The 22,313-nt window shown below is 47.2% G+C and overlaps 1 protein-coding gene across 7 annotated transcripts in view; it reads left to right on the forward strand.

The window, feature by feature from the left end:
• The window catches only part of NAV1 (neuron navigator 1), a 324,330-nt gene that overhangs the window by 217,620 nt on the left and 84,397 nt on the right, over positions 1–22,313 (forward strand). Inside the window, exon 1 of one of the 7 annotated variants that reach the window (XM_049858273.1) lies at positions 795–3,861. The exons of the other annotated variants lie outside the window; for them this stretch is intronic. Within the exon in view, the coding sequence (XP_049714230.1) occupies positions 3,632–3,861 (230 nt within the window). The 5' untranslated portion in view covers positions 795–3,631. Of the gene's footprint in view, positions 1–794; positions 3,862–22,313 lie in introns of those variants that run through there. 7 annotated transcript variants of the gene reach the window in all.

Here is a 22,313-nt window from a genome sequence, read left to right on the forward strand (position 1 = left end):
AGGGAAGGCAATGTTTTCATGTGTTCGCAAAAGCCCCTAGACAGCGTCCCTTCAATGCTGCTGTCCAGTTACCCAAAGTGCCTTGCCCTGTTGGCTGAAGTACCAACCCAAAACCAAACTTGTTGCCGTTGAGTCAATTCTGACTTATAGTGACCCTACAGGAAAGAGTAGAACTGTCACATAGAGTTTCCAAGGAGCAGCTGGTGGATTTGAACTGCTGACCTTTTGGTTAGTAGCCGAACGCTTAACCACTGTGCCACCAGGGCTCCTGGCTGAAAGTAGGAGGTGCTGATTTACATGCTATTCATTTAAGTAGCCAAGCCTACAGGATCCTGCTCCTTCCCCTGTAAAAAACCCACTCTTGCCTTCTCCAAGCAAGAAGGTAGATACTACCATGCAACCCACCTTCCTTAGCAGGAAGGAAAGAGGAACATACAGAGAGAAACCTCAGATTCTGTTGAGTTCTGGAAGCTTGGGAACAATCCCAAGGAGGAGGGGGGTTCAAGATTCTCTAGCCCAGAATCCTCCTGCTGGGGACTCAGGAGCTGAGAGCCCCTCCCCTGGGCAGGGCTGCTGGCTGACACTTGCTCTCTTTATTATTATTTATCTTTTATTATTTTATATTCTTATATTTTATTATTAGTCTGTCTTAGTTATGTAGTGCTGCTATAACAAAAATACTACAAGTGGGTAGCCTTAAAATCAGAAATGTATTTTCTCAGTTAGGAGGCTAGAAGCCTGAATTCAGGACACTGGACCTTCTTGGGGAAGGTTCTTTTCTCTTTTCAGCTTCCATTCCTCAGTTCCTTGGCGATCTTCATGTGGCCTTCGCCATCTGTGCTTCTGTGCCTAGTCTTCTCTTTTTGTATCTCAAAAATGATTGTCTTAAAACACACCCTACGCTGATATGGCCTCATTAGCTAACAAAGAAAACCCTATCCCCAAATGGGATTACATCCACAGGTATTTAAAAAAAAAAAAGCATATACCCTGGAGCCGATTCCGACTTATAGTGACTGTATAGGACACAGCAGAACTGCCCCATAGGGTTTCCAAACTGTAGTCTTTATGGAAGCAGACTGCCACATCTCTTTCCCCATGGAGCCACTGGTAGACTTGAACCTTTTGGTTAGCAGCCAAGAGTGCCTTAACCACTGTGTCACCAGGGCTCCTTCCACAGGTATAGAAGTTAGGATTTACAACACATATTTTTGGAAGGCACAATTCAGTCCATAACAGGACGGTTCCCAGTCCCTGTGGGGAGTAAGATGGGGGGTAAAGAGGGGGTCTGAAGGGAGGGCCCAGGGGACCCAAATCCTTCCAAGTAAACCCCTGTGCCCTACCCCTTCCAGGCCTCAGATCTCCCCCCTCCAGAATCTGCTCCGAAAGCCACAAAGGAGGAAACCTTATTGAAAACCCACAGCTAGATCTGGAGAAAAACATCCCCTGCTGTTGACATTCCTCTGACAGTCATGTTACTCCATGCTGGCTGAGGCTGAAGAGAATCGCTTGTGGCTGTTCCCCAGATGACCTAGGCCAGCTCCCACACATCCACATGTGTAGACTCACCCCAGATAACTGATTATTCAGGGCAGTGATGAGGCTGGGAGGCCCAGGGACATTACCAGGACAGAAAAGCCAGGATGGGGCCTGGCCCAAGGACACCACCCAGGGCTGAGATGGAGACTGTGCTAAAGAGAACCACCCTTCTTGCTCTTTCCCCCTCAAAGCTGGTCTGCCTGGGACCTGGTGCCTCTTTCTTAAGTCTTATCACACAAACCAGTCAGAGCAGAGTAAGGGGAATAAAAATCTGTTTGCCCCAAACACTAGAGGGTAGCCTGAGGGATTAGAGCTAGGATCGCTGAGCTCTTTACTCCCCTTCGATTTCAAATTATATTTGGAAAACTTGGCCATAGTATGTACCCTCAGAAACAAAGACCTCCCCCAACCCCAACTGTTCAGCGATCCAGCAACAGAATTCCCTCCGTCTCTCTTAGTACGGTGGTTCACTCCTCTAGAGCTGCAGCCACAGGTCAGTGGCACTGGGCTGTCAGAGGACTGGAGACCAGATGGCCTACAAGGGGGGAAAGGCTCCCCCTAGGACTCAGCACCATCCAGATCTCCCCGAGGGCTGGGGCTGGGGCTGGGGAGGGTGCTTTCCAAGATGAGTGTGACTCTCCCCTAGCATTTGTGAAATCTGAGGTCCAAAAAGTTAAAGTGGATAAGATGACAGGCCTAGGAGAAGGACACACATGACCTGGACCTCTATGCATGGCCCAGTAACATCAAGCTGCCCAAACACAAAAACAAATGAGGCCAGTTTGGATTTTGCTGCTCTGTGGTTCACCTTCATCTTAGTTCAGTACCTTGGGAGGCTTCTCAAAAAAAATCTTTGCTTCCATTGTTTTTGTTGCTTAAGGAGACTACGGATATAATCTGTTCCTAAACTGTAGTCTTCCCAGTTTGCCTAGTTCATATTGGGATTGGGACCCCACTATAGGCGTTTAGCCCTTCCAGGAGCAAGGGGTGAAGACTGGAAGAAGCAGAGGTGAGGGTAGCCCACCAGCACCTGTTCAGGGCTCCTTTCTCTTTGAAACAAACAAAAAGAAAACCCCAAAGCCATTGCTGTGAGTTGATTCTGACTCATAGTGACCCTAAGGAACAGAGTAGAACTGTCCCCTAGGGTTTCCAAGGCTGTAATCTTTATGGAAGCAGACTGCCACATCTTTCTCCCACAGAGCGGCTGGTGGGTTCCAACCACCGACCTCTCAGTTCACAGCCGAGCGCTCTAACCACTGCGCAACCAGGGCTCCTCTCTCTCTGAAACAGGGAGAGGTGTTACCAGAAAGACCCTGAGGGGAGAGGAGCCCAAGGCAAGGTGAGGGCTGTGCAATTGGACCCCACTTCTTTTCTTATCCTCCACTAAAAGCTCCACGCCTTGGATGTAGGCACAGACTTCTATCTGGTGTGAACTGTTCCACCCCTCCCGCCGTTCCCCCAGGGCACATCTCTCACCTAGCCTGTAGTCTCCTGAGGGCTGGGGAAATGCCAGGCCCATCCCCTGAGGCTTCAGGAGCTCCTCCATCCTCCTCCCTAAATAGAATGGTTCCTGAGCCAACCTCTGGTGACAGGTACCCCCAGTCTGACTTTCATCCCCTGCCACATGCCCCCAAATACCTTATTTTAGGTGATGTAATGATTCTGACTAATTTCTGAAAGCCTGGCAAGGGGCTGGGAGGAGGCCCTCTATGGGGAGAGTTCAGCCCAGGCCTCCCCCGCCCCGTGTGTGCCCCTGGTGCACATCTGTTCCCAGCCCGGGAGACCTGGAAATGCCTCGCAGCTCACACCCCCTTCTGCCTGTGTAGCATGAGTCAAAGTATCCGTGGGTCAGCAGCTGGCATCCCAGGGGTTAACTCAGGAGCAACTCATGTGGAGGTCGAGGATCCAAGCTCTTCTCTGCACCTTCTGTCCTCTGTGCCCGAAGGAACCGCCGAGGCTGCGGTAGCTCTTTGTCTACCTGCTCTGGGCATTAAAGAGCCCGCTCGAAGCCTGCATCGCCGGGGCTCTGGACAGAAGTCAGCGACGGGGAAATGAGACTCTGTCGCTTTAAGTGCAGCTGGAGCCGTTAAGTATGAGCCCGGGTGCTGGAGAGAAAAGGGAGCGCAGGGCCGGCGAGGGCTTGGTTTCTGGCCCTCCAAGTCGCCAGCAGTTCATACCTTGTCGGGTGTCCGCCGGGTGCCGAGCGAGGGAAGTCCCGGGGGGCCCTGGGTGCCCACCCAGTGAATGGCCGCCTGAGTTGGGGAGGAAGATGCTTCATCTGCCCCTGCCCAGGTCGGGAAGGACCGTGAATTTCCCCCACAGGTAAGCGCTCTCCATCGCCACGCCGGACTGCAGCGCCAGGTTGGGTTGTCGCCCCTGCCCAGCCCATCCTCCAGCTCCTCCTCAGCTGCAGCCTCCGGGGCGCTGGGTGTGGGGTCTGCAAGATGGAGGGTCTTGGCCTCCGTGACAGAGGGAGGTGTGCAGGCTTTCTAGAGCCTTCTGGCTCCTGAAGCTTTGGCCTGTTGGCATTTGGGGTTGTGTAGGTGTGCAGGAGAGGTCTAGGGAAGAAGATAGACGTAAAGGAGCTTGGACTCCCCAGGGATCAGGACGAAGCTGAGACAATAGCACAACTTGGTTGAACTTAGATGGTTGCTGCTACAGGCACATGGGGGGCTGGAGTTGTTGGGAGCCAGGCCGGGGGCCAGGAGTCTTCAGGGACCAGCAGGATGGAGGGAAGAGGGGGTTGCAGCCCCAGATGGCCTCAGTGTTGGTTCTCCCTAACAGGAAGCTCCAGGGATTATCCTGGCGTGAAAGGAGGTAGTGAGAGGTGAAAGGGTGAGACCTGGGGAAGGGGTTGAATTTGTGACCCCACAGCTGGTGGGATCCCTTGGAGGGAGAGTGAAACCTGGGACTCTACCCTGGGAAAGGGCGAGAACCGAGGAGCCCAGGTAATTTTGGGGGACAGCAGATCCTTCCTTGAAAGTCCACTGAGGTTCCTCCCTAAAGGGGAAGTGAATGTGACCACAGCCAGACCTGGACCCTTGGAGCTGCCTGGGAAACCACCTCTGAGAGAGGATTAGAAAATCCCAGCAGCCTGAGAAAGAGGGCTGGAACTTTCTGGTTTTTTCCGGGAGATTTCTACCCCACTGCTCCTACCCCAATATACATACCCCTCCCCTCAGCCTCCATCTGACCAGGCTGGCTGGGAGAGGTCCGAGGTTGGGGAGCCGAGTGGGAGACAGGGTGCTTGGGCTGTGGCCACTCCCACCCCCAAGCCTCCTCACAGCCCTCTCTACCCCAGAACTTGTTCCCTGTAACATGCTTCTGCTTCGCCATGCTTCCTTGGAGGGGGCCCCAACCGCTCTCCAGGGGCTTGATTGGCACTCTGTACACAAAGGCCTAGGGTTAGAGCAGAAGATTGGGCAAGGCCTGGGAAGGGAGAGGTCTCTCCTGCCTCCAGTCCTCCCAGCGCCCCTTCCTCTGCAGGACACTGGGCACCAGGAGCCCCTTGGAAGCCCTTTTTAAGTGTTGTCCCTCCACCATCACCACAGCAGTTAAAGACACCTACAGTCCCTCTGGAATGTGACTTGGCCCCTTGGGGCCACTTTGCTAAGATGATTGGTAGGGGTGTCATAGGAGGAACCTGTTCATGAACAGAGAGTAGATCCATTTAGGGACTCTTACTTCAGGTGAGATCCTGTGCTGAGTCCTCCACAGCCCAGTACGTGTTGCTGTCTAGTCGATTCCGACTCACAGCAACCCTATAGTACAGGGTAGAACTGCGCCATAGGGTTTCCAAGGAACGCCTGGTGGATTTGAACTGCTGACCTTTTGGTTAGTGGGCAAGCTCTTACAGCTCACTGGGCCCTGGAGAAAGCAGAAGGAAGGGGCCATTTATAACCTCCTCCCATACCTCACTGCTGCCACCCAATCTAGAAACTCCTCCAGATCCACACAGGGTCTGCCCAGTGAAAATTGTAATTGTCATCAAACCAAGATTTGCATTGATTCTACTCTCTCTTTTGCCCCTCCCACCCCCTGGAAGGTCGGAAAATCCTCAAGTAATTCCACCACTCTTTCCCCCTACACAGCAGCTTCTTATAGGTCACCCCATCTTTTCTTTTGATTTGGTATTCTCCCTCCCTGCCCCTTCCTCCACCCTATCCTACCCCCAGTGGAACCTGGCTCTGTAGTGAGCTTAGTGTCCTACCTGGGGCCACAGCTTTTGGTACTGACCTAGCTCTTTGCCAGAAACCAGCTGCTGGGCAGGTGTGCCAGGGTGGGGACCTGTCTGCCATAGCCCAGGGAGAAGAGGCAGGTCATGATATACCTACCCAGCCCAGCTGCCTGCTGGGGTGGGGCTGGGTTGGACCTGTGGTTTCCTTTCCATTCAAGCCCAAGACTTTCAGGCCAATTGTTGCTAGTAGGCAAAGAGAGAGGGGATGTTGTAAAGTGGAGGTCAGTCCTTGAATTGCCAGAGTTCAAATATAAAATTTAACTAGCCTGGCTCCAATCCATGGAGGGAGAGCTTAGCCCAAGTCTCTGCTCTGGGGACAACTCAAAACCTTCCCTGTAAATGATGTTTGGCTGGGGCCAGTAGGGATCAAAGAGATGCTTTCCCTGCAAGCTCAGGTTCCCCTTATACTCCCAAGGAGGCAGCACTGGGAGGATGTGAGGGCATTAGGGGAAATGGCTTAATTGGCCCTCAAATAGTGCCATGGCCAGCTTTTGATGAGTTGAGCTGTGATCAGCCGGCCCTCCACTTGCCTTGTTGGAGGTGTCTTTCCTCCCCAAGTGCCTGGGATTATCACACCTCTCATGGAATGCTGTCTCTATAAGCAGTGTTCTTGTACTTCTCAAGCATTAGGGTTTCCCTGGAGGCCCTCTCTCTTCCTGCCCCAGCAAACACCCTCCTTCAGTGTCTTCCAGGTAGGAAGCCTGGAGTTCAGGCATCTCTAATATTCAGCACTCCTAGACTCCGTCCTGGAAAAGACCCTTAGCTAGAGCCCAGAGAGCAGGAGGGAATAGGACCCGCCTACAGCCGCTGCCTCACGCAACCCACAGAGATTCCCTGGGGCAGAGGACTGTTGGCTTGGCACAAACTCAGACTATTATGAGATGATAAAATGCCATGGGACAGGACAGCCAATGAGCTGCTCCCCATTAGAGGGTCTTATGGGGCTAGACATACACACCACAGGCAAACCACACTTGCTGGCTTAGCCTCTTCCTGCAGTGCCCCTGCCCTTTGCTTGGGAGACATGGGGAAGGCGATGATGAGCAGGAAGCTTCTGGGCCAGTCAGGTTTTCTCACTATAACATGATGCTCTAAAACACTAGCTGTGCTTAGTGCTTTGTGAACATTCTCTCATTTAATTCCCACAACCACCATATGAGGTATATTCTATTATTATCATCCCATTTCACAGATGGAGAAACTGAGGCCATGGTTGAGGGTTTGTTCTCACACCTAAATCTGACTCCAAAGCCAACTCCTTAACAACTGTGCTATAGGAGACTATTCTCACTGATACCAGTCCAGACCCAGACAGTACTAAATGCTAAAGATGTATAAGTTGAAGGTAACTTGAGGCCTCAGCAAAGGTCTGGATTGGCCTGGAACCCTCGTGGAAGTGTAGTGGGAAGAGCACTGGCCTTGGAGTCAGCAGCAGACTTGATCTGGAACTTCGGCTCCGTTACTAACCAGCCTTGTTACCTTACAAAGGGCCTTAGCCTCTAGCTTCAGTGTCCTTTGTAAACGGGACAGCTCCTGACCCACCTGCCTCGCTAAGCTGTAGTAACGACAGTGCAGTAGTATGCAAAGCAGAGTGCTTTAAACATGTGAGTTTTTACTAGTGATATTAGGACCAGTTGAAGTCCCTCTCAAGCAGCAGGATTCTTTCCTGAGTTCTTTAGATGGCTTTTTTCCTTAGCATCTTTTCCTTCCATCTTGCTAAGACCCTAGTGAGGATAGCCGTCAGTCTCAATGGACGAAACAGGTCCCAGGCTTAGAACATTTCTTCAGTTTTCACTTAAATTCTTAAAGTGCCCATCATCAGATTTCTATTCAGCCAGATTCTATGCTAATTAGGATGGCAGATTTAGAAAAAAAATTTTTTTTAATTTATTTATACCAATTTACATAAAATAGCCCACTTTTAATAGCTTATTCATTAAAAAAGCTTACTTATTTAAACTTTACTATATGCTAGCTTACTCTAAGCTAGCATATAGTCCTGGTGGTGCAGTGGTTAAGAGCTATGGCTGCTAACCAAAAGGTTGGCAGTTTGAATTCACCAGCAGTTTCTTGGAAACTCTATGGGGCAGTTCTACTTTGCCCTATAGGGTCGTTACAAGTCGGAATTGACTTGAAGGCAACAAGTTTGGTTTGGGTTTTATATGCTAGCTTTGTGTCAGGAACAGTGCTGGGTGCTGGAGAAACAGAGCTGAACCCTAAGAAGCTTCCCATTGAACCCACTGCTGTCAAGTCAGTTCCAACTCATAGTGACCCTATGAGACAGAGTAGATCTGCCCCATAGGGTTTCCAAGGCTGTAATCTTTATGAAAGCAGGCTGCCAATCACATCTTTTTCCTGTGGAGCAACTGATGGGTTTGAGCTACCGATCTTTCGGTTAGCAGCCAAGCACTTAATCACTGGACCACCAGGGCTCCTCTAAGGAGCTTGCCTTTATTTATTTACTCACTTATTAAACAAATCCAGTGAGTACCTCCCAGGCATAGTGCTGATAATGGAACTATAATGGTGAAATGCAAGGCAGACATAGTCCTTGCCCTCAAGGAGCTCCAGAGGGTTTTCAGGGGAGACAGATGAATGAAAGTCAATAAACACATAAATGCATTATTTCAAATCATGAGAAATATGAGAGGGAATAATGCAGGAGGACACAGTCTAGGGAAGAGATAGAAAGGAAGCAAACAACTGCGGTACTAGATCATACATGCAGTAACAGGAAGCAAGCAGGAGGGAGCCGTACTTTGAGTGGTTGGAGAGAGGGCTTCAGGGAAGAGGTGGCATTTTCTTGGGCCTCGAAGGGAAAGTAAGAGGTTTCCAGGTGAACGAAAGCTTATTTGGGGAGAGAAGGAGGAATTTTCCGCAACTGAGAGGCTGTATGTCACCTTCCAGCTTTTCTGTCCAGCTCTGCCATCTCCGTGGCGGCTTCTGCCACACAAACTCTGCTCGGCCTGAGACAGAATCCTCTGGGACAGATGACTGAAATGAATTTTTCACGGCTCAGCCCCACCACAGCTCCTATCTAGAAACCTTCAATAATGCAACTGTTGTGTTTCCTCTGGATCTGGGTGTCAGGGTCAATGTCCTCTCAAGTTAAGTTAATAGCCAGAATAATAGACTGTCTTTGCCCTTTCCATTTAGGCAGAGTCAAGTAATTCTACCCCTATGGATGATGATTCGAGAATTCATCCTCAGCCTACCTTTCTTGGGATGCTTCAGGACTTTTCTAGAAAGGCTGCATTCTTGGACATTGTCGAACATTTAAATCTTCGGAAGCCTCTGTGCTGTGGAAACACTGACACATCACTGGGGAAGAAAACGGGAGAGAGAGAGACCATCAAAGTCCCTTTCCCGCACCTCACTCTTCGTGTGTGTGTGCACACATACAACATCCTGGTCACTTGTCCTTAGGTGTTTGGCACAGTCAAGAAATGCTTGTTGTACCCCATGGGCTTACAGAGGATATAGCCAGCATGAGTACATCATAAACTATTTTTCCTGCTTGGGGAATTGCTGCAGATAACATGTGAGTAGTGGATGGGCTATTCAAAAGAGGGGTGCAAAGGGAAATTGTGCACCTACTCTTTGATAGGCACCAAGCTGGGTGCTTCGTATGTAACTTTATTCACTCCTCCCGGCTACCCTGTGAGGCTGCTGGGGATAGAACCATTTTTGCCATGTGGCTTTGTATTCAGTGGGGGAAAGTGCCTGTCCCAAATCACAGCTATTAAGTGGTGGAGCGGAAATTCAAACCCAGCTCTGGCTGGTTCTGCAGTCTGTCCCTTTCTAGACTAGATGTAAATCTAAGTGTTTTCTGCAAGATTGAGTATGCCTAGGCCCACTTTGGGATGGTCATTTTCTTTAAAGGAGAGCTGCTAACAACGGTCCCCAGCTCTAGGGAAGCTGCCTTCCAGCTTATCTATTTATGTATTTCTCACATATCCATTCATTATGTGATTGAAATGCATTTATTCTGGTAATCATTTTGTCTGGTCAGAAGCACCTAGAGGCCAGGGACTCTCATTCAAGTGATGCACATATGGAATTTAATAATGGTCTTTTGATGACGACAAGAAAAAGCTAATCAAGTCTCACTGCAGGAGCTTATATAACAGTACAGATTTGGATACATCATATTTATCCTGTGCCATGTACTCTTCAAAAAAAAAAAAAATTTTTTTTTTATGTACTCTTAGAGCTCTTCAAATTGAGTCAAATCATGTCTCCTGAAATATAACAGCTACATAAAATAGAAGAAATCAGTTATCACCAACAAATATTTATTCATTACCTACCACGTGCCAAGTATTATGCTAATCACTACAGAGGGAGCAAAAGACATCCTATTCCAATCCACGGTATGGGATGGTTAACTTGTAATGGAGCTGGGCGTTGACTTCTGACACCAGAAATAATCGTAGCTGGAAATGGGCAGCAAGCAAGTCAGAAACATAAAGGCAGATTTATGTCCAGGTCAAGGAGCAATGTGTTAGTGGGGTAGTGAGTGTGGCGAGGTCATGGGAAGTTCACATGTAGACTGTATGAGAATTTGGAGAGAGTATTCAGGAAGTAGGAAGGCTTTCAGGTATGAAGGAAGAGGGAGGGAGAACTCTGGGCCTGAGCTGCATCTTGAGAGAATTTGTAGGGCAGTGGGCTCAAAGGATAGTGTGTAAACAAACAGGAACATAAGGTACATCCCATTCTGTCATCTTTGCTGTCCTGCTAGGCCCCCAATCTTGAGATTCTGCCAGGAGCTGTTCTGGTATCATGTATGCGTGCTCCTGTGTGTGTGTGTCTGTGTCTGTGTGTGTGTGTGTCTGTGTCTCTGTGTGTGTGTATGTGTGTGTCTCACTGGGATACTCCCCATGGATTATTTTAACTGCTTCTATAAGTCTGTACCAGACTGTTAGGTTTCAATCCTGATGATCTGCAACTCTGTGATTTAAAAATATGCTTTTAACAGCTTTAAAAAGGAAGTAGTATTTCTACCAGGGAGAGAAATTATAGCTCAAAGGCCCTCAAGGAAAACATATACATGGGATTTATTCCTGGGTATAATGGGTTTCTGGAATTTGTCTCCCTAGAGACAGTGGCTAAGACAACAGCAGTGTTCCAGGTCACACCTCCTAGACCCTGGTCCTTCATTCTCTCTAATATGTGGTTGAAAACAGTGCTTGATTGGTTAACCAGATCCATGGACAGGATGCCTTGTTCCTGTCTAGAAAAAGTGCCGTCCTGAAATCCCTTGTTTACATTATATTTCCATGTTCTGGAAATTTGTGCCATTTCTTCCTATTTCATTACATTTCCAATGTTGTATATGTATTCACTTCTCATAATTTGTACTTTTACCCCATCTAAGCATATATTTCATAAATTATAGGCGAACATGGTAATTTCCAGACCCTGGGTTGCCATCCCTGCCGCTTGTCCTTGGAGTGCTTGTCCTTGGAGCCTTCTTCCATGAGGCAGAGCTCCCCACGGCAGTCCCACAGGAGCAGGTCCCCTGATATTTGGGGTTTATGTTTTTTAACAACTTTACATATGCCTTCTAATCTAGCGTTAAACTCTAGGATCATCTTTTCTGGAAAAGGTGTCTTTGAATGAGAAAAGTTCCTTGAAAAAGCAGTTGCCCTCCAGTCAGCTCTAACTGCTGGCAACCCCGTGTATGTCAGAGTACAACTGAGCTCCATAGGGTTCTCGGTGGCCGAGTTCTCCGTGCGTGTCGGAGTACGGCCGTGCCCCGCGGGGTTCTCGGTGGCCGAGTGCTCGGTGCGTGTCGGAGTACGGCCGTGCCCCGCGGGGTTCTCGGTGGCCGAGTGCTCGGTGCGTGTCGGAGTACGGCCGTGCCCCGCGGGGTTCTCGGTGGCCGAGTGCTCGGTGCGTGTCGCAGTACGGCCGTGCCCGCGGGGTTCTCGGTGGCCGAGTGCTCGGTGCGTGTCGGAGTACGGCCGTGCCCCGCGGGGTTCTCGGTGGCCGAGTTCTCCGTGCGTGTCGGAGTACGGCCGTGCCCCGCGGGGTTCTCGGTGGCCGAGTTGTCCGTGCGTGTCGGAGTACGGCCGTGCCCCGCGGGGTTCTCGGTGGCCGAGTTCTCCGTGCGTGTCGGAGTACGGCCGTGCCCCGCGGGGTTCTCGGTGGCCGAGTTCTCCGTGCGTGTCGGAGTACGGCCGTGCCCCGCGGGGTTCTCGGTGGCCGAGTGCTCGGTGCGTGTCGGAGTACGGCCGTGCCCCGCGGGGTTCTCGGTGGCCGAGTGCTCGGTGCGTGTCGGAGTACGGCCGTGCCCCGCGGGGTTCTCGGTGGCCGAGTTGTCCGTGCGTGTCGGAGTACGGCCGTGCCCCGCGGGGTTCTCGGTGGCCGAGTTGTCCGTGCGTGTCGGAGTACGGCCGTGCCCCGCGGGGTTCTCGGTGGCCGAGTTGTCCGTGCGTGTCGGAGTACGGCCGTGCCCCGCGGGGTTCTCGGTGGCCGAGTTCTCCGTGCGTGTCGGAGTACGGCCGTGCCCCGCGGGGTTCTCGGTGGCCGAGTTGTCCGTGCGTGTCGGAGTACGGCCGTGCCCCGCGGGGTTCTCGGTGGCCGAGTTCTCCGTGCGTGTCGGAGTACGGCCGTGCCCCGCGGGGTTCTCGGTGGCCGAGTTGTCCGTGCGTGTCGGAGTACGGCCGTGCCCCGCGGGGTTCTCGGTGGCCGAGTTTTCCGTGCGTGTCGGAGTACGGCCGTGCCCCGCGGGGTTCTCGGTGGCCGAGTTTTCCGTGCGTGTCGGAGTACGGTTGTGCTCCACAGGGTTCTCGGTGGCTGAGTTTTCAGAAGTAGATCACCAGGCCTTTCTTCTGAGGCACCTTTAGGTGGACTAACGCTTCTAACCTTTCTGTTAGCAGCTGAGCGCATTAACTGTTTGCAGCACTCAGGGACTCTGATAAGTTCATAAAGACCACTATTCTCAGTGCTTATGTCTTAGTTTCTTAGTGTTGCTATAACAGAAATACCACAGGTGAGTGACTTTAAGAAACAAAAATTAATTTTCTCACAGTTCAGGAAGCTAGAAGTCTGAATTCAGGGTGCCAGCTCCAGGGGAGGGCTTTCTGTGTCAGTTCGGGGGGACGGCACTTGTCTCTTTTCAGCTTCTGTTTCTGCGTTTCCTGGCAATATTCATGTGTGGGATCTGCCTTCCCCCATCTGTGCTGTGTGCCTAGTCTGTTCTTTTTATACCTCAAAAGTGAGTGTCTGAAAACCCACCCTACACTGACATGGCCTCATTTAACATAATGAAGAAAACCCTATTCTCAAATGGGATTACGTCCCCAGGTATAGGGGTGAGGATTTATAACACATATTTGGGGGGACACAATTCAATCCCTAACAGTTTACAATGCCTTTTAGAAGTGCTGCCTTTGAAACATAATGAGCGATATGTTTATTTATTAATTTTCCTACCTGTCACGTTATTAACAGGGTCGTCCTCCAGTCTTATCAATTAAATGTAATGGAGGAGGTACATGTAATAACACTGGCTTTTTCGTGCGATTTCTAGAAATTGCTTTCGTCCTTTATAAATGCACCTTGTATTTGCCATTATCTTTGAAATAGTTTTCTTTTCTGGAGTCTCCACATGGAAATCCCTGGCAAAGCTGTGGTCCCAGGGGATCAGCTTGTGTGGGGTATTTAGAAATCAAGATGGAATCCCTGGCTGCCACACTTCAGTTATCTCAGCAGGGAGCCTCAGGGCCTCCACCAAGCTCCACCCCTGGCCTCAGAACCCCAGGGGTGAAAGAGACCAGTCACGTCCTCCGTCTCTGTCCCAGAAGCTGACTCTGAGCCTCTTGCAGAAGGGGGGAAATCATTGCTTACTCATGCACAGCCTGGTTTAGGAGCTTCCCTGCTATCTGAGAAACTCATTCTGGGAGTTTGCACTGAGCTGTTCATTGTGAAAGCAGCTTTGATCGCCAGAGTCTAAAAGCCCTGGAAAAAAATTTGCTGGGCCAGGGAGGCCATGCTGCCTGTGGGAAGCCCCCAAGAAGTCCATGACTCTTTGGGTTTGGTGTGTAGATTTAACTGTCTGCTCTGGCAAGCCTCTTAACCACCCCATGTCTCTCTTGTTTTATATAATGCTTTAGTTTGTTTAATAAAAATTCCTTCATTTTATGTATTTTTTTCTCCTGTAATTCTTACAGTTCTATCAGATCATAGCTGCTATCATTATCATCACCATCACTGTCATTTTAGAGATGCTAAAAATGATCCATGTCTCCTTTATAAAGCTGAATGCAGACTCTCCAACCCAGAAAATTCTACCAGTAAAATGATGCTGCCCCGGGAAAATAATACTGTTCAAGTGATTTGAGCCCAAGGATTCAAAAATAATCAGAATTTTCTTTTTTAGCAGCCTCACTTCCTCACCCCTACCTCTGGCCTTTGCATTTAGTAAAGAAATTCAAGGGTGAAGCAAGGAGGAATATATTGAAAAGCAGCAAAGGTCAGAAGCAGAGCGGTGACTATGTCTTTGGCCATGTGAGTTTCACCGTTGCCTCCATAACATGGTTCTGGGCACCAGATACAGAGCACTCGTCACCAGCTCATGTCCATTCCCTCTGACTCTGCGGCCCCTGCACGTGGGACGCCGGCTGCCCTCTGGTGTGCCTGCACCCTGCTGTTCCCACCAGTCCAGGTGAATGCATTCTGAGAGGTGCGTGTGTTTCCAAACCTATTTATGCCAGTTGAACTGACATATTTAATGATCACATAAACTGATGAAGCATGAGTTTAAAAGAAAGTTGTTTCTACAAAAACAACACTAAAGCCTTTGCGAAGCTTGAGAAAGGCAAATTGCTAAGAAAACTATTGTTGAACTGGGTGTGGGAAAGACAACTTAAAAAGGTTAGGGGGAGATTGTAACTATATAGGGGGGCTTTGCCCTCAGATTGCTTTGTGTCATTAAAATCTCGTTCCACTTTAAAGAAGCAGACCCTGGAAATAATGCATTGTATTTTTTTTAGGAACTGGTAGAGCCCTGGTGGCACAGTGGTAACTGCAAAGTTGGCAGTTTGAACCCACCAGCTGCTCCGAGGGAGCAAGATTTGCCAGTCTGCTTCCATAAAAGATTACAGCCTTGAAAACCCCATGGGATGGTTCTACTCTGTCCTGTAGGGCCACTATAAGTAAGAATTGACTCGACAGCAACATGTTTGGGTTTTTTTTTTTTTTTTTGGTAGGAATCGGTGTGAAGAACGAGTTAGAAAAGCAGAAGTGTGTCCGTCAGAACTGCGTTGGTTCCGTCTAGGACTCTGAATGGTGCTGAGGCTTGCTGGTGCCTTTCTGCATAATTTTTCTGTAACAAAGATTTACTGCTGCAGGATTTTTCCTGTAAGGAGTGCCTGAGGAAAGTACGGGAGGCCCTTCCTGCTAGTCTTGAAAGGATGAACTGGTGCATCGGTGATGGGGGAGGAAGCAGCTGAGATCCAAACTGAGAGGGTGCCTGAGTGGGTGGGCAGGCGGACCTGGAGACTCCTTTTCAACCAGAGCAGCCCTATTTTTACTTGTTTTATACATTGGGGACTTCTAGCAAAAACGTTAATTAAAAGGGTTCCTCTTCTTAAAAACAAAAACCTGTTGCTGTCCAGTTGATTCTGACTCATGGTGACCCCATGTGTTATAGAATAGAACTGCCTCATAGGGTTTTCTTGGCTGTAATCTTTATGGAAGCAGATTGCCAGGCCTTTCTTTTGCAACACTGTTGGGTGGGTTCGAACCGCCAACCTTTAGGTTAGTGGTCAAGTGCAAATTATTTGCGTTACCCAGGGACCTCCCTTCTTAACAAAAGGGCTTGCAAACTACCAAAACCAGTTGCTGTGGAGCCAATTCCGACTCATGGTGACCTTATAAAGGACAGAGTAGAACCTCCCCGTAGACTGTCCAAGGCATGGCTAGTGGGTTTGAACCACCGACCTTTTGGTTAGCAGCTGAGCTCTTAACCAGATTAGGTTTTTTTCTGTTTCTCTATTTCTCTACATTGAGTTGACCTCTCCCCAGGTGAATCAGAGGGCATGTTTTTAGTGCCCAAGTTATATTTTTATCTATTAATTTGCAACTCCTTTGGTGTGATAATTGCTGCATTTCCATACCTACTCAAACCTAACACTTGGTCCATACCCCTAAGAGGTGCCCCGTTAGGTCTTTGGCTCTTCCAAATCTCAGAAAGGCAGTCCAGGCTTTTTTGGCACAGACCCCTTTTGGCCAGGGGAGGAGGGCTGGAGAGTGGGAAGGAGTTGCAAGGACTCCTTTTCTAAGCTGTGAAGTAGCTGTGGATCTGCCCTGCACCGGGAAGAAAGAGCAGGATGTTTTTGTTCCTGTCTGTTGCCTGAAGGCATCTTCCCCAGAAATACAACCAGTTTGATTTTGATTAACTTCTCTTCTTTTAATTTCAGTCTTCCTTTTTTTGGTATCTTTAAGGATTATGCCAAAAGCCCCAGACTGGTCATAAAGCCTCAGAGCAGATTTCAACTCAAAGTTGCCCAAGAAAAGCATGTTAATACCAAAAGTAGTTTCCTAGCCAGTCATTTCCTGTCTTCTCAAAATTGTTATTTTTTTCCTAAGATATGTGTCTTTAGATAACAAAAACTGTTCTCCCCTTCAACCTGGGGGCGGTGATGTGGCGGGAACCATTTTGAGGAGAGCAGAAGTGAAAGGCTGTTCCAGAGAGGTCAGAAAAGGGTTGAGGTCATGCAAAGTGTGTGCTTTTACATCCAGCCAGTGTTGGAGTACTTTTTAGGTGCTGAGGTGAAGGGATGAAGCACCCAGAAATCTGATATTGAATTTGCCACTTGACTTACTCCATGACCCAGGGCGAGGCTTCCAGCCTCAGTTTTCCCTGCTTTGAAGAAGAATGGAGGCCACTGGCAGTTGAGAGGCACATAATGGAGGGAATGGAATGTTGACTGAATGGAAAGTGCGTCAGTAAGGATTTGCTACAGAAATATGGCAATCCAATCTCATGGGGTGTTGAAAGCAATAACCGGTACAGAAATGTTCAGGTATTTACATTTGCAAAGCACTTACAAATATTTCAGTACCTGATTCTATAAAAACTGGGCTGGATACCTGCCTTTCAAAAATGTTTGGTGAATCTAGCATTTGTGGGTGAGGGTTTGAGAAGTTTAAATCTTTTTAGCTTCCTGTTATTTTTAGCTCCACTCATCCTTCATCATTAAGTGGGCAGAATGTCAGACCTGGGGGCTTATAATGGGTGGCTTTTCACCTTGCCTGAACACCTGCGTATGGTTTGTTTCTCTAGAATAAAATCTTTACTTCACCCACTTATTGGTTAAGAATTAAGATTCTTTTTTCCTTTCACTGTCTTTGTTCGAGGCTTTGTAATAGGTAAGCGATGTGTGCTTACTTTCATGTGCATGGAAAACTCACCCATAAAATGAAGGTCTTTCACAAGGCATTAGCTGGATTTTCTCTCTGATGCTGACCTCTGACCCCCACGCACAATGCAGCATTCAGCTGTCCTGTTCTCTGAAGTGAAAACCTTCAGAGCCCTCAACAAAGATATTTGAACCAAGGGTAAGCAGAGAATTGGTCCATAAACTAAATGACTTCAGATAAGAAGGCAGTTAATTTTGAGATAAAAATAAAGACAAGAGGTCTATAAAAATTACAATGTCCACCAAGGCCGGCTCACTGGTCACCCCCATGGTGGGGGTGACAACTTAACCCTCCTTAAGACTTGGATTAAAGAGATGAGTGAACTTTCTGCTCCATAGAATTTCTTAATGCTACCATCTCTTTGGACAAACCTGCCCAGTGTTCCTGTCGTATTGATAAAAGGAGAGTAGAGGCTCTTGGTGGGGGAGGAAGCTATTCAGAATGCCCGAGTCTAGAGGGCGTCTTGAGAGTGCTTCTTTTGAAATCCTTAATAAGCCCTCTTACTCTAAGGGTCTCAAGGATGTAAGCATTTATACACGGGCTGGTTGGCAAGAAAGAAAACTTCACAGATAACACATGGTCCCAGTTAGCATCTTAGACAAAGTGCTGAGAAGGTAACAGATCACAACTCGCCCCCCGCCCCCTTTTTTTTTTTTTTTTTTGCTTGTTGCTCTCTAGAAATGTAAGTAAAGACTTAGACTTGGGAGCAAGCCTTGGGTGTTTAATTGTAAGGTTGGTTGAGGAGAGGGAGACAGAGAGGCGAGGTAGGGAAAAGTCATGGTTTAGTTTACACTGAGAAGTCATTTCCTAGGACTGTGTTCGGAATACTTGTCTGCCAGTTGTGCAGGAACGTCCAGATTTCCGTGGTGTGAGGAAACCGTTCTTTTACTGCATCTACCTCACAGTGGTAACTTGCAAATTTTTCCCCCATGAAGCTTTATTTTTGGAGACGGCTGTAATTTACATGTTGGGACCTATTATTAACTGCTAGTTTTATGCTGTTATTGGAAATCTTTACATTAGGAAAAAATTTTGAGTTTTTTTTGGGGGGGGTTCAAATTAAATGTTACCTTGTATTTTATCTCAGATCTGTCTGAGATCCAAGAATAGATTAGAAACCCACATCCCCCCAAAGAAAGAAAGTTCTCTTGGTCACCCATGACTGTCTTCTCAAATGAAGAGCATTTATGTATCTAAGGAGAAGTAGCTATTTCAGGGGAAAAGATGATAAGGTATAGACTTTTTAAATGGTCTATTTGGGAATCAGTGTGGCCTCAGTGGAAACCCTGGTGGCATAGTGGTAAAGAGCTACGGCTGCTAACCAAGAGGTCAGCAGTTGGAATCCGCCAGGTGCTCCTTGGAAACTATATGGGGCAGTTCTACTCTGTGCTGTAGCATCACTGTGAGTCGGAATCGACTCGACGGCAGTGGGCTTTTTTTGATGGCATGAGTAAAAGGAGCCCTGGTGGTGCAGTCGTTAAATTACTGAGCTGCTAACCAAAAGGTGAGTGGTTCAAACCCACCAGCCACTTCGAGGGAGAAAGATGGGGCATTCTGCTTCCATAGAGATTAGAGCCTTGGAAACACTATGGGGCAGTCCTACTCTATGAGTTGAAATTGAGTCAACGGCAATGGGTTTGTTTTTTTAGTTTGGTGGCATAAGTACTGCAGTCCATCCTAGGAGACATGGAGTATTTCATAAATGGAAAGAGCAGAAACAGTTTTATTACATTAAATTTCAGCCCATAAGTGGATAATTGAAGAGGTACCCTATTTAATTAAATTTCACTATCCAACATATGACAGGAAAACTTGGTGACCTTATGTTTGATACTCTCCGGAATTAGAGAGTGGTTAGAGTTGGTGTAAGAAGGTGAATATCTTTCAAATGTCCTTATTAGAGAAAGGGATTGGGATAATGTCTTACCTCAGTGATGCTTCTCCAGTGATTCCTTCAGAATGACAGTGCTCAACTCAAAGGCTGTGTTTTACATTGGCCAGGATAAATGTTTTCCACACAACTGATAAGGCTTCAGGTTCTCAAAGAGCTCTCGTCATGAGAGGTCAAACAGTTTCTCACACAAACCAACCTCACAGCAGGTTCTGCTTCCGCCCTACCATATTTAAGCTGTTCTGGGCAAACTGCACAGGAAGGCTTTTCAGAAACATTGGGGGCTATATAAAACGTTGCTTGCATTTGGTAGATAAATGTATGGGATTACTGTTATTAACTGAAGATGAAGCTGGTAAGATCCTGGTGTGACTTCCCCAGCTACAGGAACCCAAGCCGAAGCTATTAAACTCTTTGCCAGAAGTAAGTATATTGGCCGGTTTGATGGCCAATGAACGTCCAAGAAAGGGGAAGGTGAAAGGGAAGCTAGAACTTGGGAAGGTCCAATGGGATAAAATTGTTTTGAAGAAAATACTTAACAATTCTTTTTCTTCCATATGGCTTTCTTTCCTGCCCCAGACCCTGGTAGTATTCTCTTAACTGTAATCATTATGGAGAAAATATTTTAATATGACCCTTTGACTGATTCATTCAACAAGTATTCATTGAGCTCTACACCATGCTAGACCCTTCCATCCAACATGCCTAAACAGGTTCTTCGTATACAGGAAGATGCTCTGCCAGCGTATTTGCCAGTAGGACAGAGCTCCCAAGGGAAGGGGTAGAACGAGTCAAGGGCCACAAACAAGGAAAGACGAAGGTTTAAGGAATGGGCAGAGGAAGAGAAAGGAGCCTGGATAAGAGGAGACAGGAAGAGAATGCTGTCACTGGGACTGACAGAGAAAAGAGTTTTAAGGAGTATTAAATGCAAGTGAGAGGTTGGGAAGGTAAGACTAATTGGATTTGGTAACATACAGATCTTTGGTGATTGCTGCCTGAGAGATTTCATTTAAGCGGTGGCAATGACAGTCAAGTTCCAACGAGTGGAGGGGTAAATGTGAGGGTCGGGAGAGATGGTGAGCGTGGAGATTTGAAAGGACATAAGGCAGCATACAAATGGAGGTGAAAAGTCCTATCCATTGGGGCCCATGAGTAATGAGGCAGCAGGGCCTGTCTAGAGGTAGTCCTGATGTATTTGCTTTTATCTTCTTAATCCTGTGATCTAAGCTAGAAAGTTATATTTCATTACTTATATTTTGTGTTGTTTTTATCAGAGGATACAATTTTATTTTTTCATGTTTAAATGGGGATTTAATCCATTTCATCTAACATGTATAATGGGCTCTCCAAATAAAATTAGCGATAAAACCTATATACAGTTAAAGAGAGTTTAACATCAGATATAATGTTAAAAAAAAAAAAAAAGCCAGCCAGGAACAGAGGAATAACTTCAGGTCCTTTGAGATACAGCCTTAGGAAAATTACTCAGGGAAATTACTGCCTTTAGACACCAGTAATAAAAATTCAAAGTAAAGACACACAGACAAAAAAAACCAAACCCATTGTCTTTGAATTGTTTCCGACTCATGGCAACCCCATGTGTGCAGAGTAGAACTGCCTCATAGGGTTTTCTTGGCTGTAACCTTTACAAAGCAGATCGCCAGGCCTTTCTTTTGCAGTGCTGTTGGTGGGTTTAAACTGCCAACCCTTAGTTAGTCCAGTGCAAACCAGAGACACCTAAAGTAAAGACAACGAGTTCTTTAATACATTGCCTTAAGTACTGCCCCATTGACATTTTGCACACAATATTTTTAGGAACACTTGAAAGAATAAAAAAAAAAGAATTCCTATCCCAGTAAAATAAAAATTAAATCTTTTGCATAAAAGAAAAGATAGAGAGCAAAAGTACTTATTTATAGCTTAACTTAGTTTTTATTGTTATTTGAGGGGTCAGTAATGACTGGCATCAACATTGGTACAAGGTAGAAACTGGACTGGTTTCTATGACCAGATACAGGCTGAGGAACAACTTGCATTTCTTAATTTCTTTAAAGGCTGTATCACAAGAATCATAGTGGTGTGGTTTGTGAGATTTGGCAGTTCATGGACTAGATACATCCATTTATATAGGGCAGGGAGACCTGGGAGATGAAAAATCATTAAGGAGAATTCAGTCCTTATGCCTGAAATGGGGAAGAGGCTCCTAGAAGGAAACTTAAAAAAAACAGTGAAGGATAGGCACAATAGCTCCAGCGTGAAAAAGTTGCCTCCTTAGAGTTGAAATACTGCTAAGAAACAGTGTTGCAAGAATCAGACAGAAAATAAAGGGAAAAATATGCAAACACGAGCACAACGCAGAGCCTATATAAAGTATTTAAATCTTCAGTTCTCATTTGTTTTTCTAGACTTTATCTAGACTGTAGCACTGTGATCATATTTTCAGGCATTCAGAAAGCCTGGTCCCTTCAACACTTCGTACTTCTGCACTAATTCTAGAACAAAGCCATTTGACCAACTCTTTGTATTATTTCATAATTCCTCTTCAAAATGTCTATACAGGGCCCAAGAAGTGTTTCCAGAGCCTCTATATTTGGTAACTGAACATTTGAACTTTGCCCAGATAGGCTGGTGATGTCCTAGATTGCAGACTCTCCAAGATAGTCTCCGTTATAACGCTTCAGAATCTTCATTTCCTTGCTGCTGAGCTTTTTGGTCAGTATTTTGCCTTCACCCATTTTACCCTGAAGAAAAATTTCTTCTCCAGAATAGTAGGTTTTTTTCCTCCAACACTTTCAGCATTTTTAATACTTCTTCCTTCTCCAGGGATCTAAAAACGGGCACAGAACTAATGAGCAATTCTATTCTTGTTTTGTTTTGTTTGTTTGGTCTTCTTTGTGATTGATCAGAAAATGGTTCTATCTTGGCCCCAGAGGCTTCCTTCCGTGTTCACAGTAATAGTAGCAGGTCTGGCATAAGATATGTTAAAGGGAGCCCTCCACAAAAGCATGGCTGTTACACTGTCACACTGCTGGTTGTTTCGTACCACCACCGTGTCATGATGTTCTGTTATCAATGACAAGGAAGCAATCCCCATCATCCGCCTGTCCAACAGGGGCTTGACTTCTGTGTCATACAGGCCATTGTACATCTGAAAAAGCAGCTCCTCCTCGAGATCTCTGAAGGGCAGGAGTTTTTAGAGGTTTTGTTTAGGTTTCT

This window comes from Elephas maximus, chromosome 18 (assembly GCF_024166365.1).
Source record: "Elephas maximus indicus isolate mEleMax1 chromosome 18, mEleMax1 primary haplotype, whole genome shotgun sequence".
Lineage (NCBI taxonomy): Eukaryota > Metazoa > Chordata > Mammalia > Proboscidea > Elephantidae > Elephas > Elephas maximus.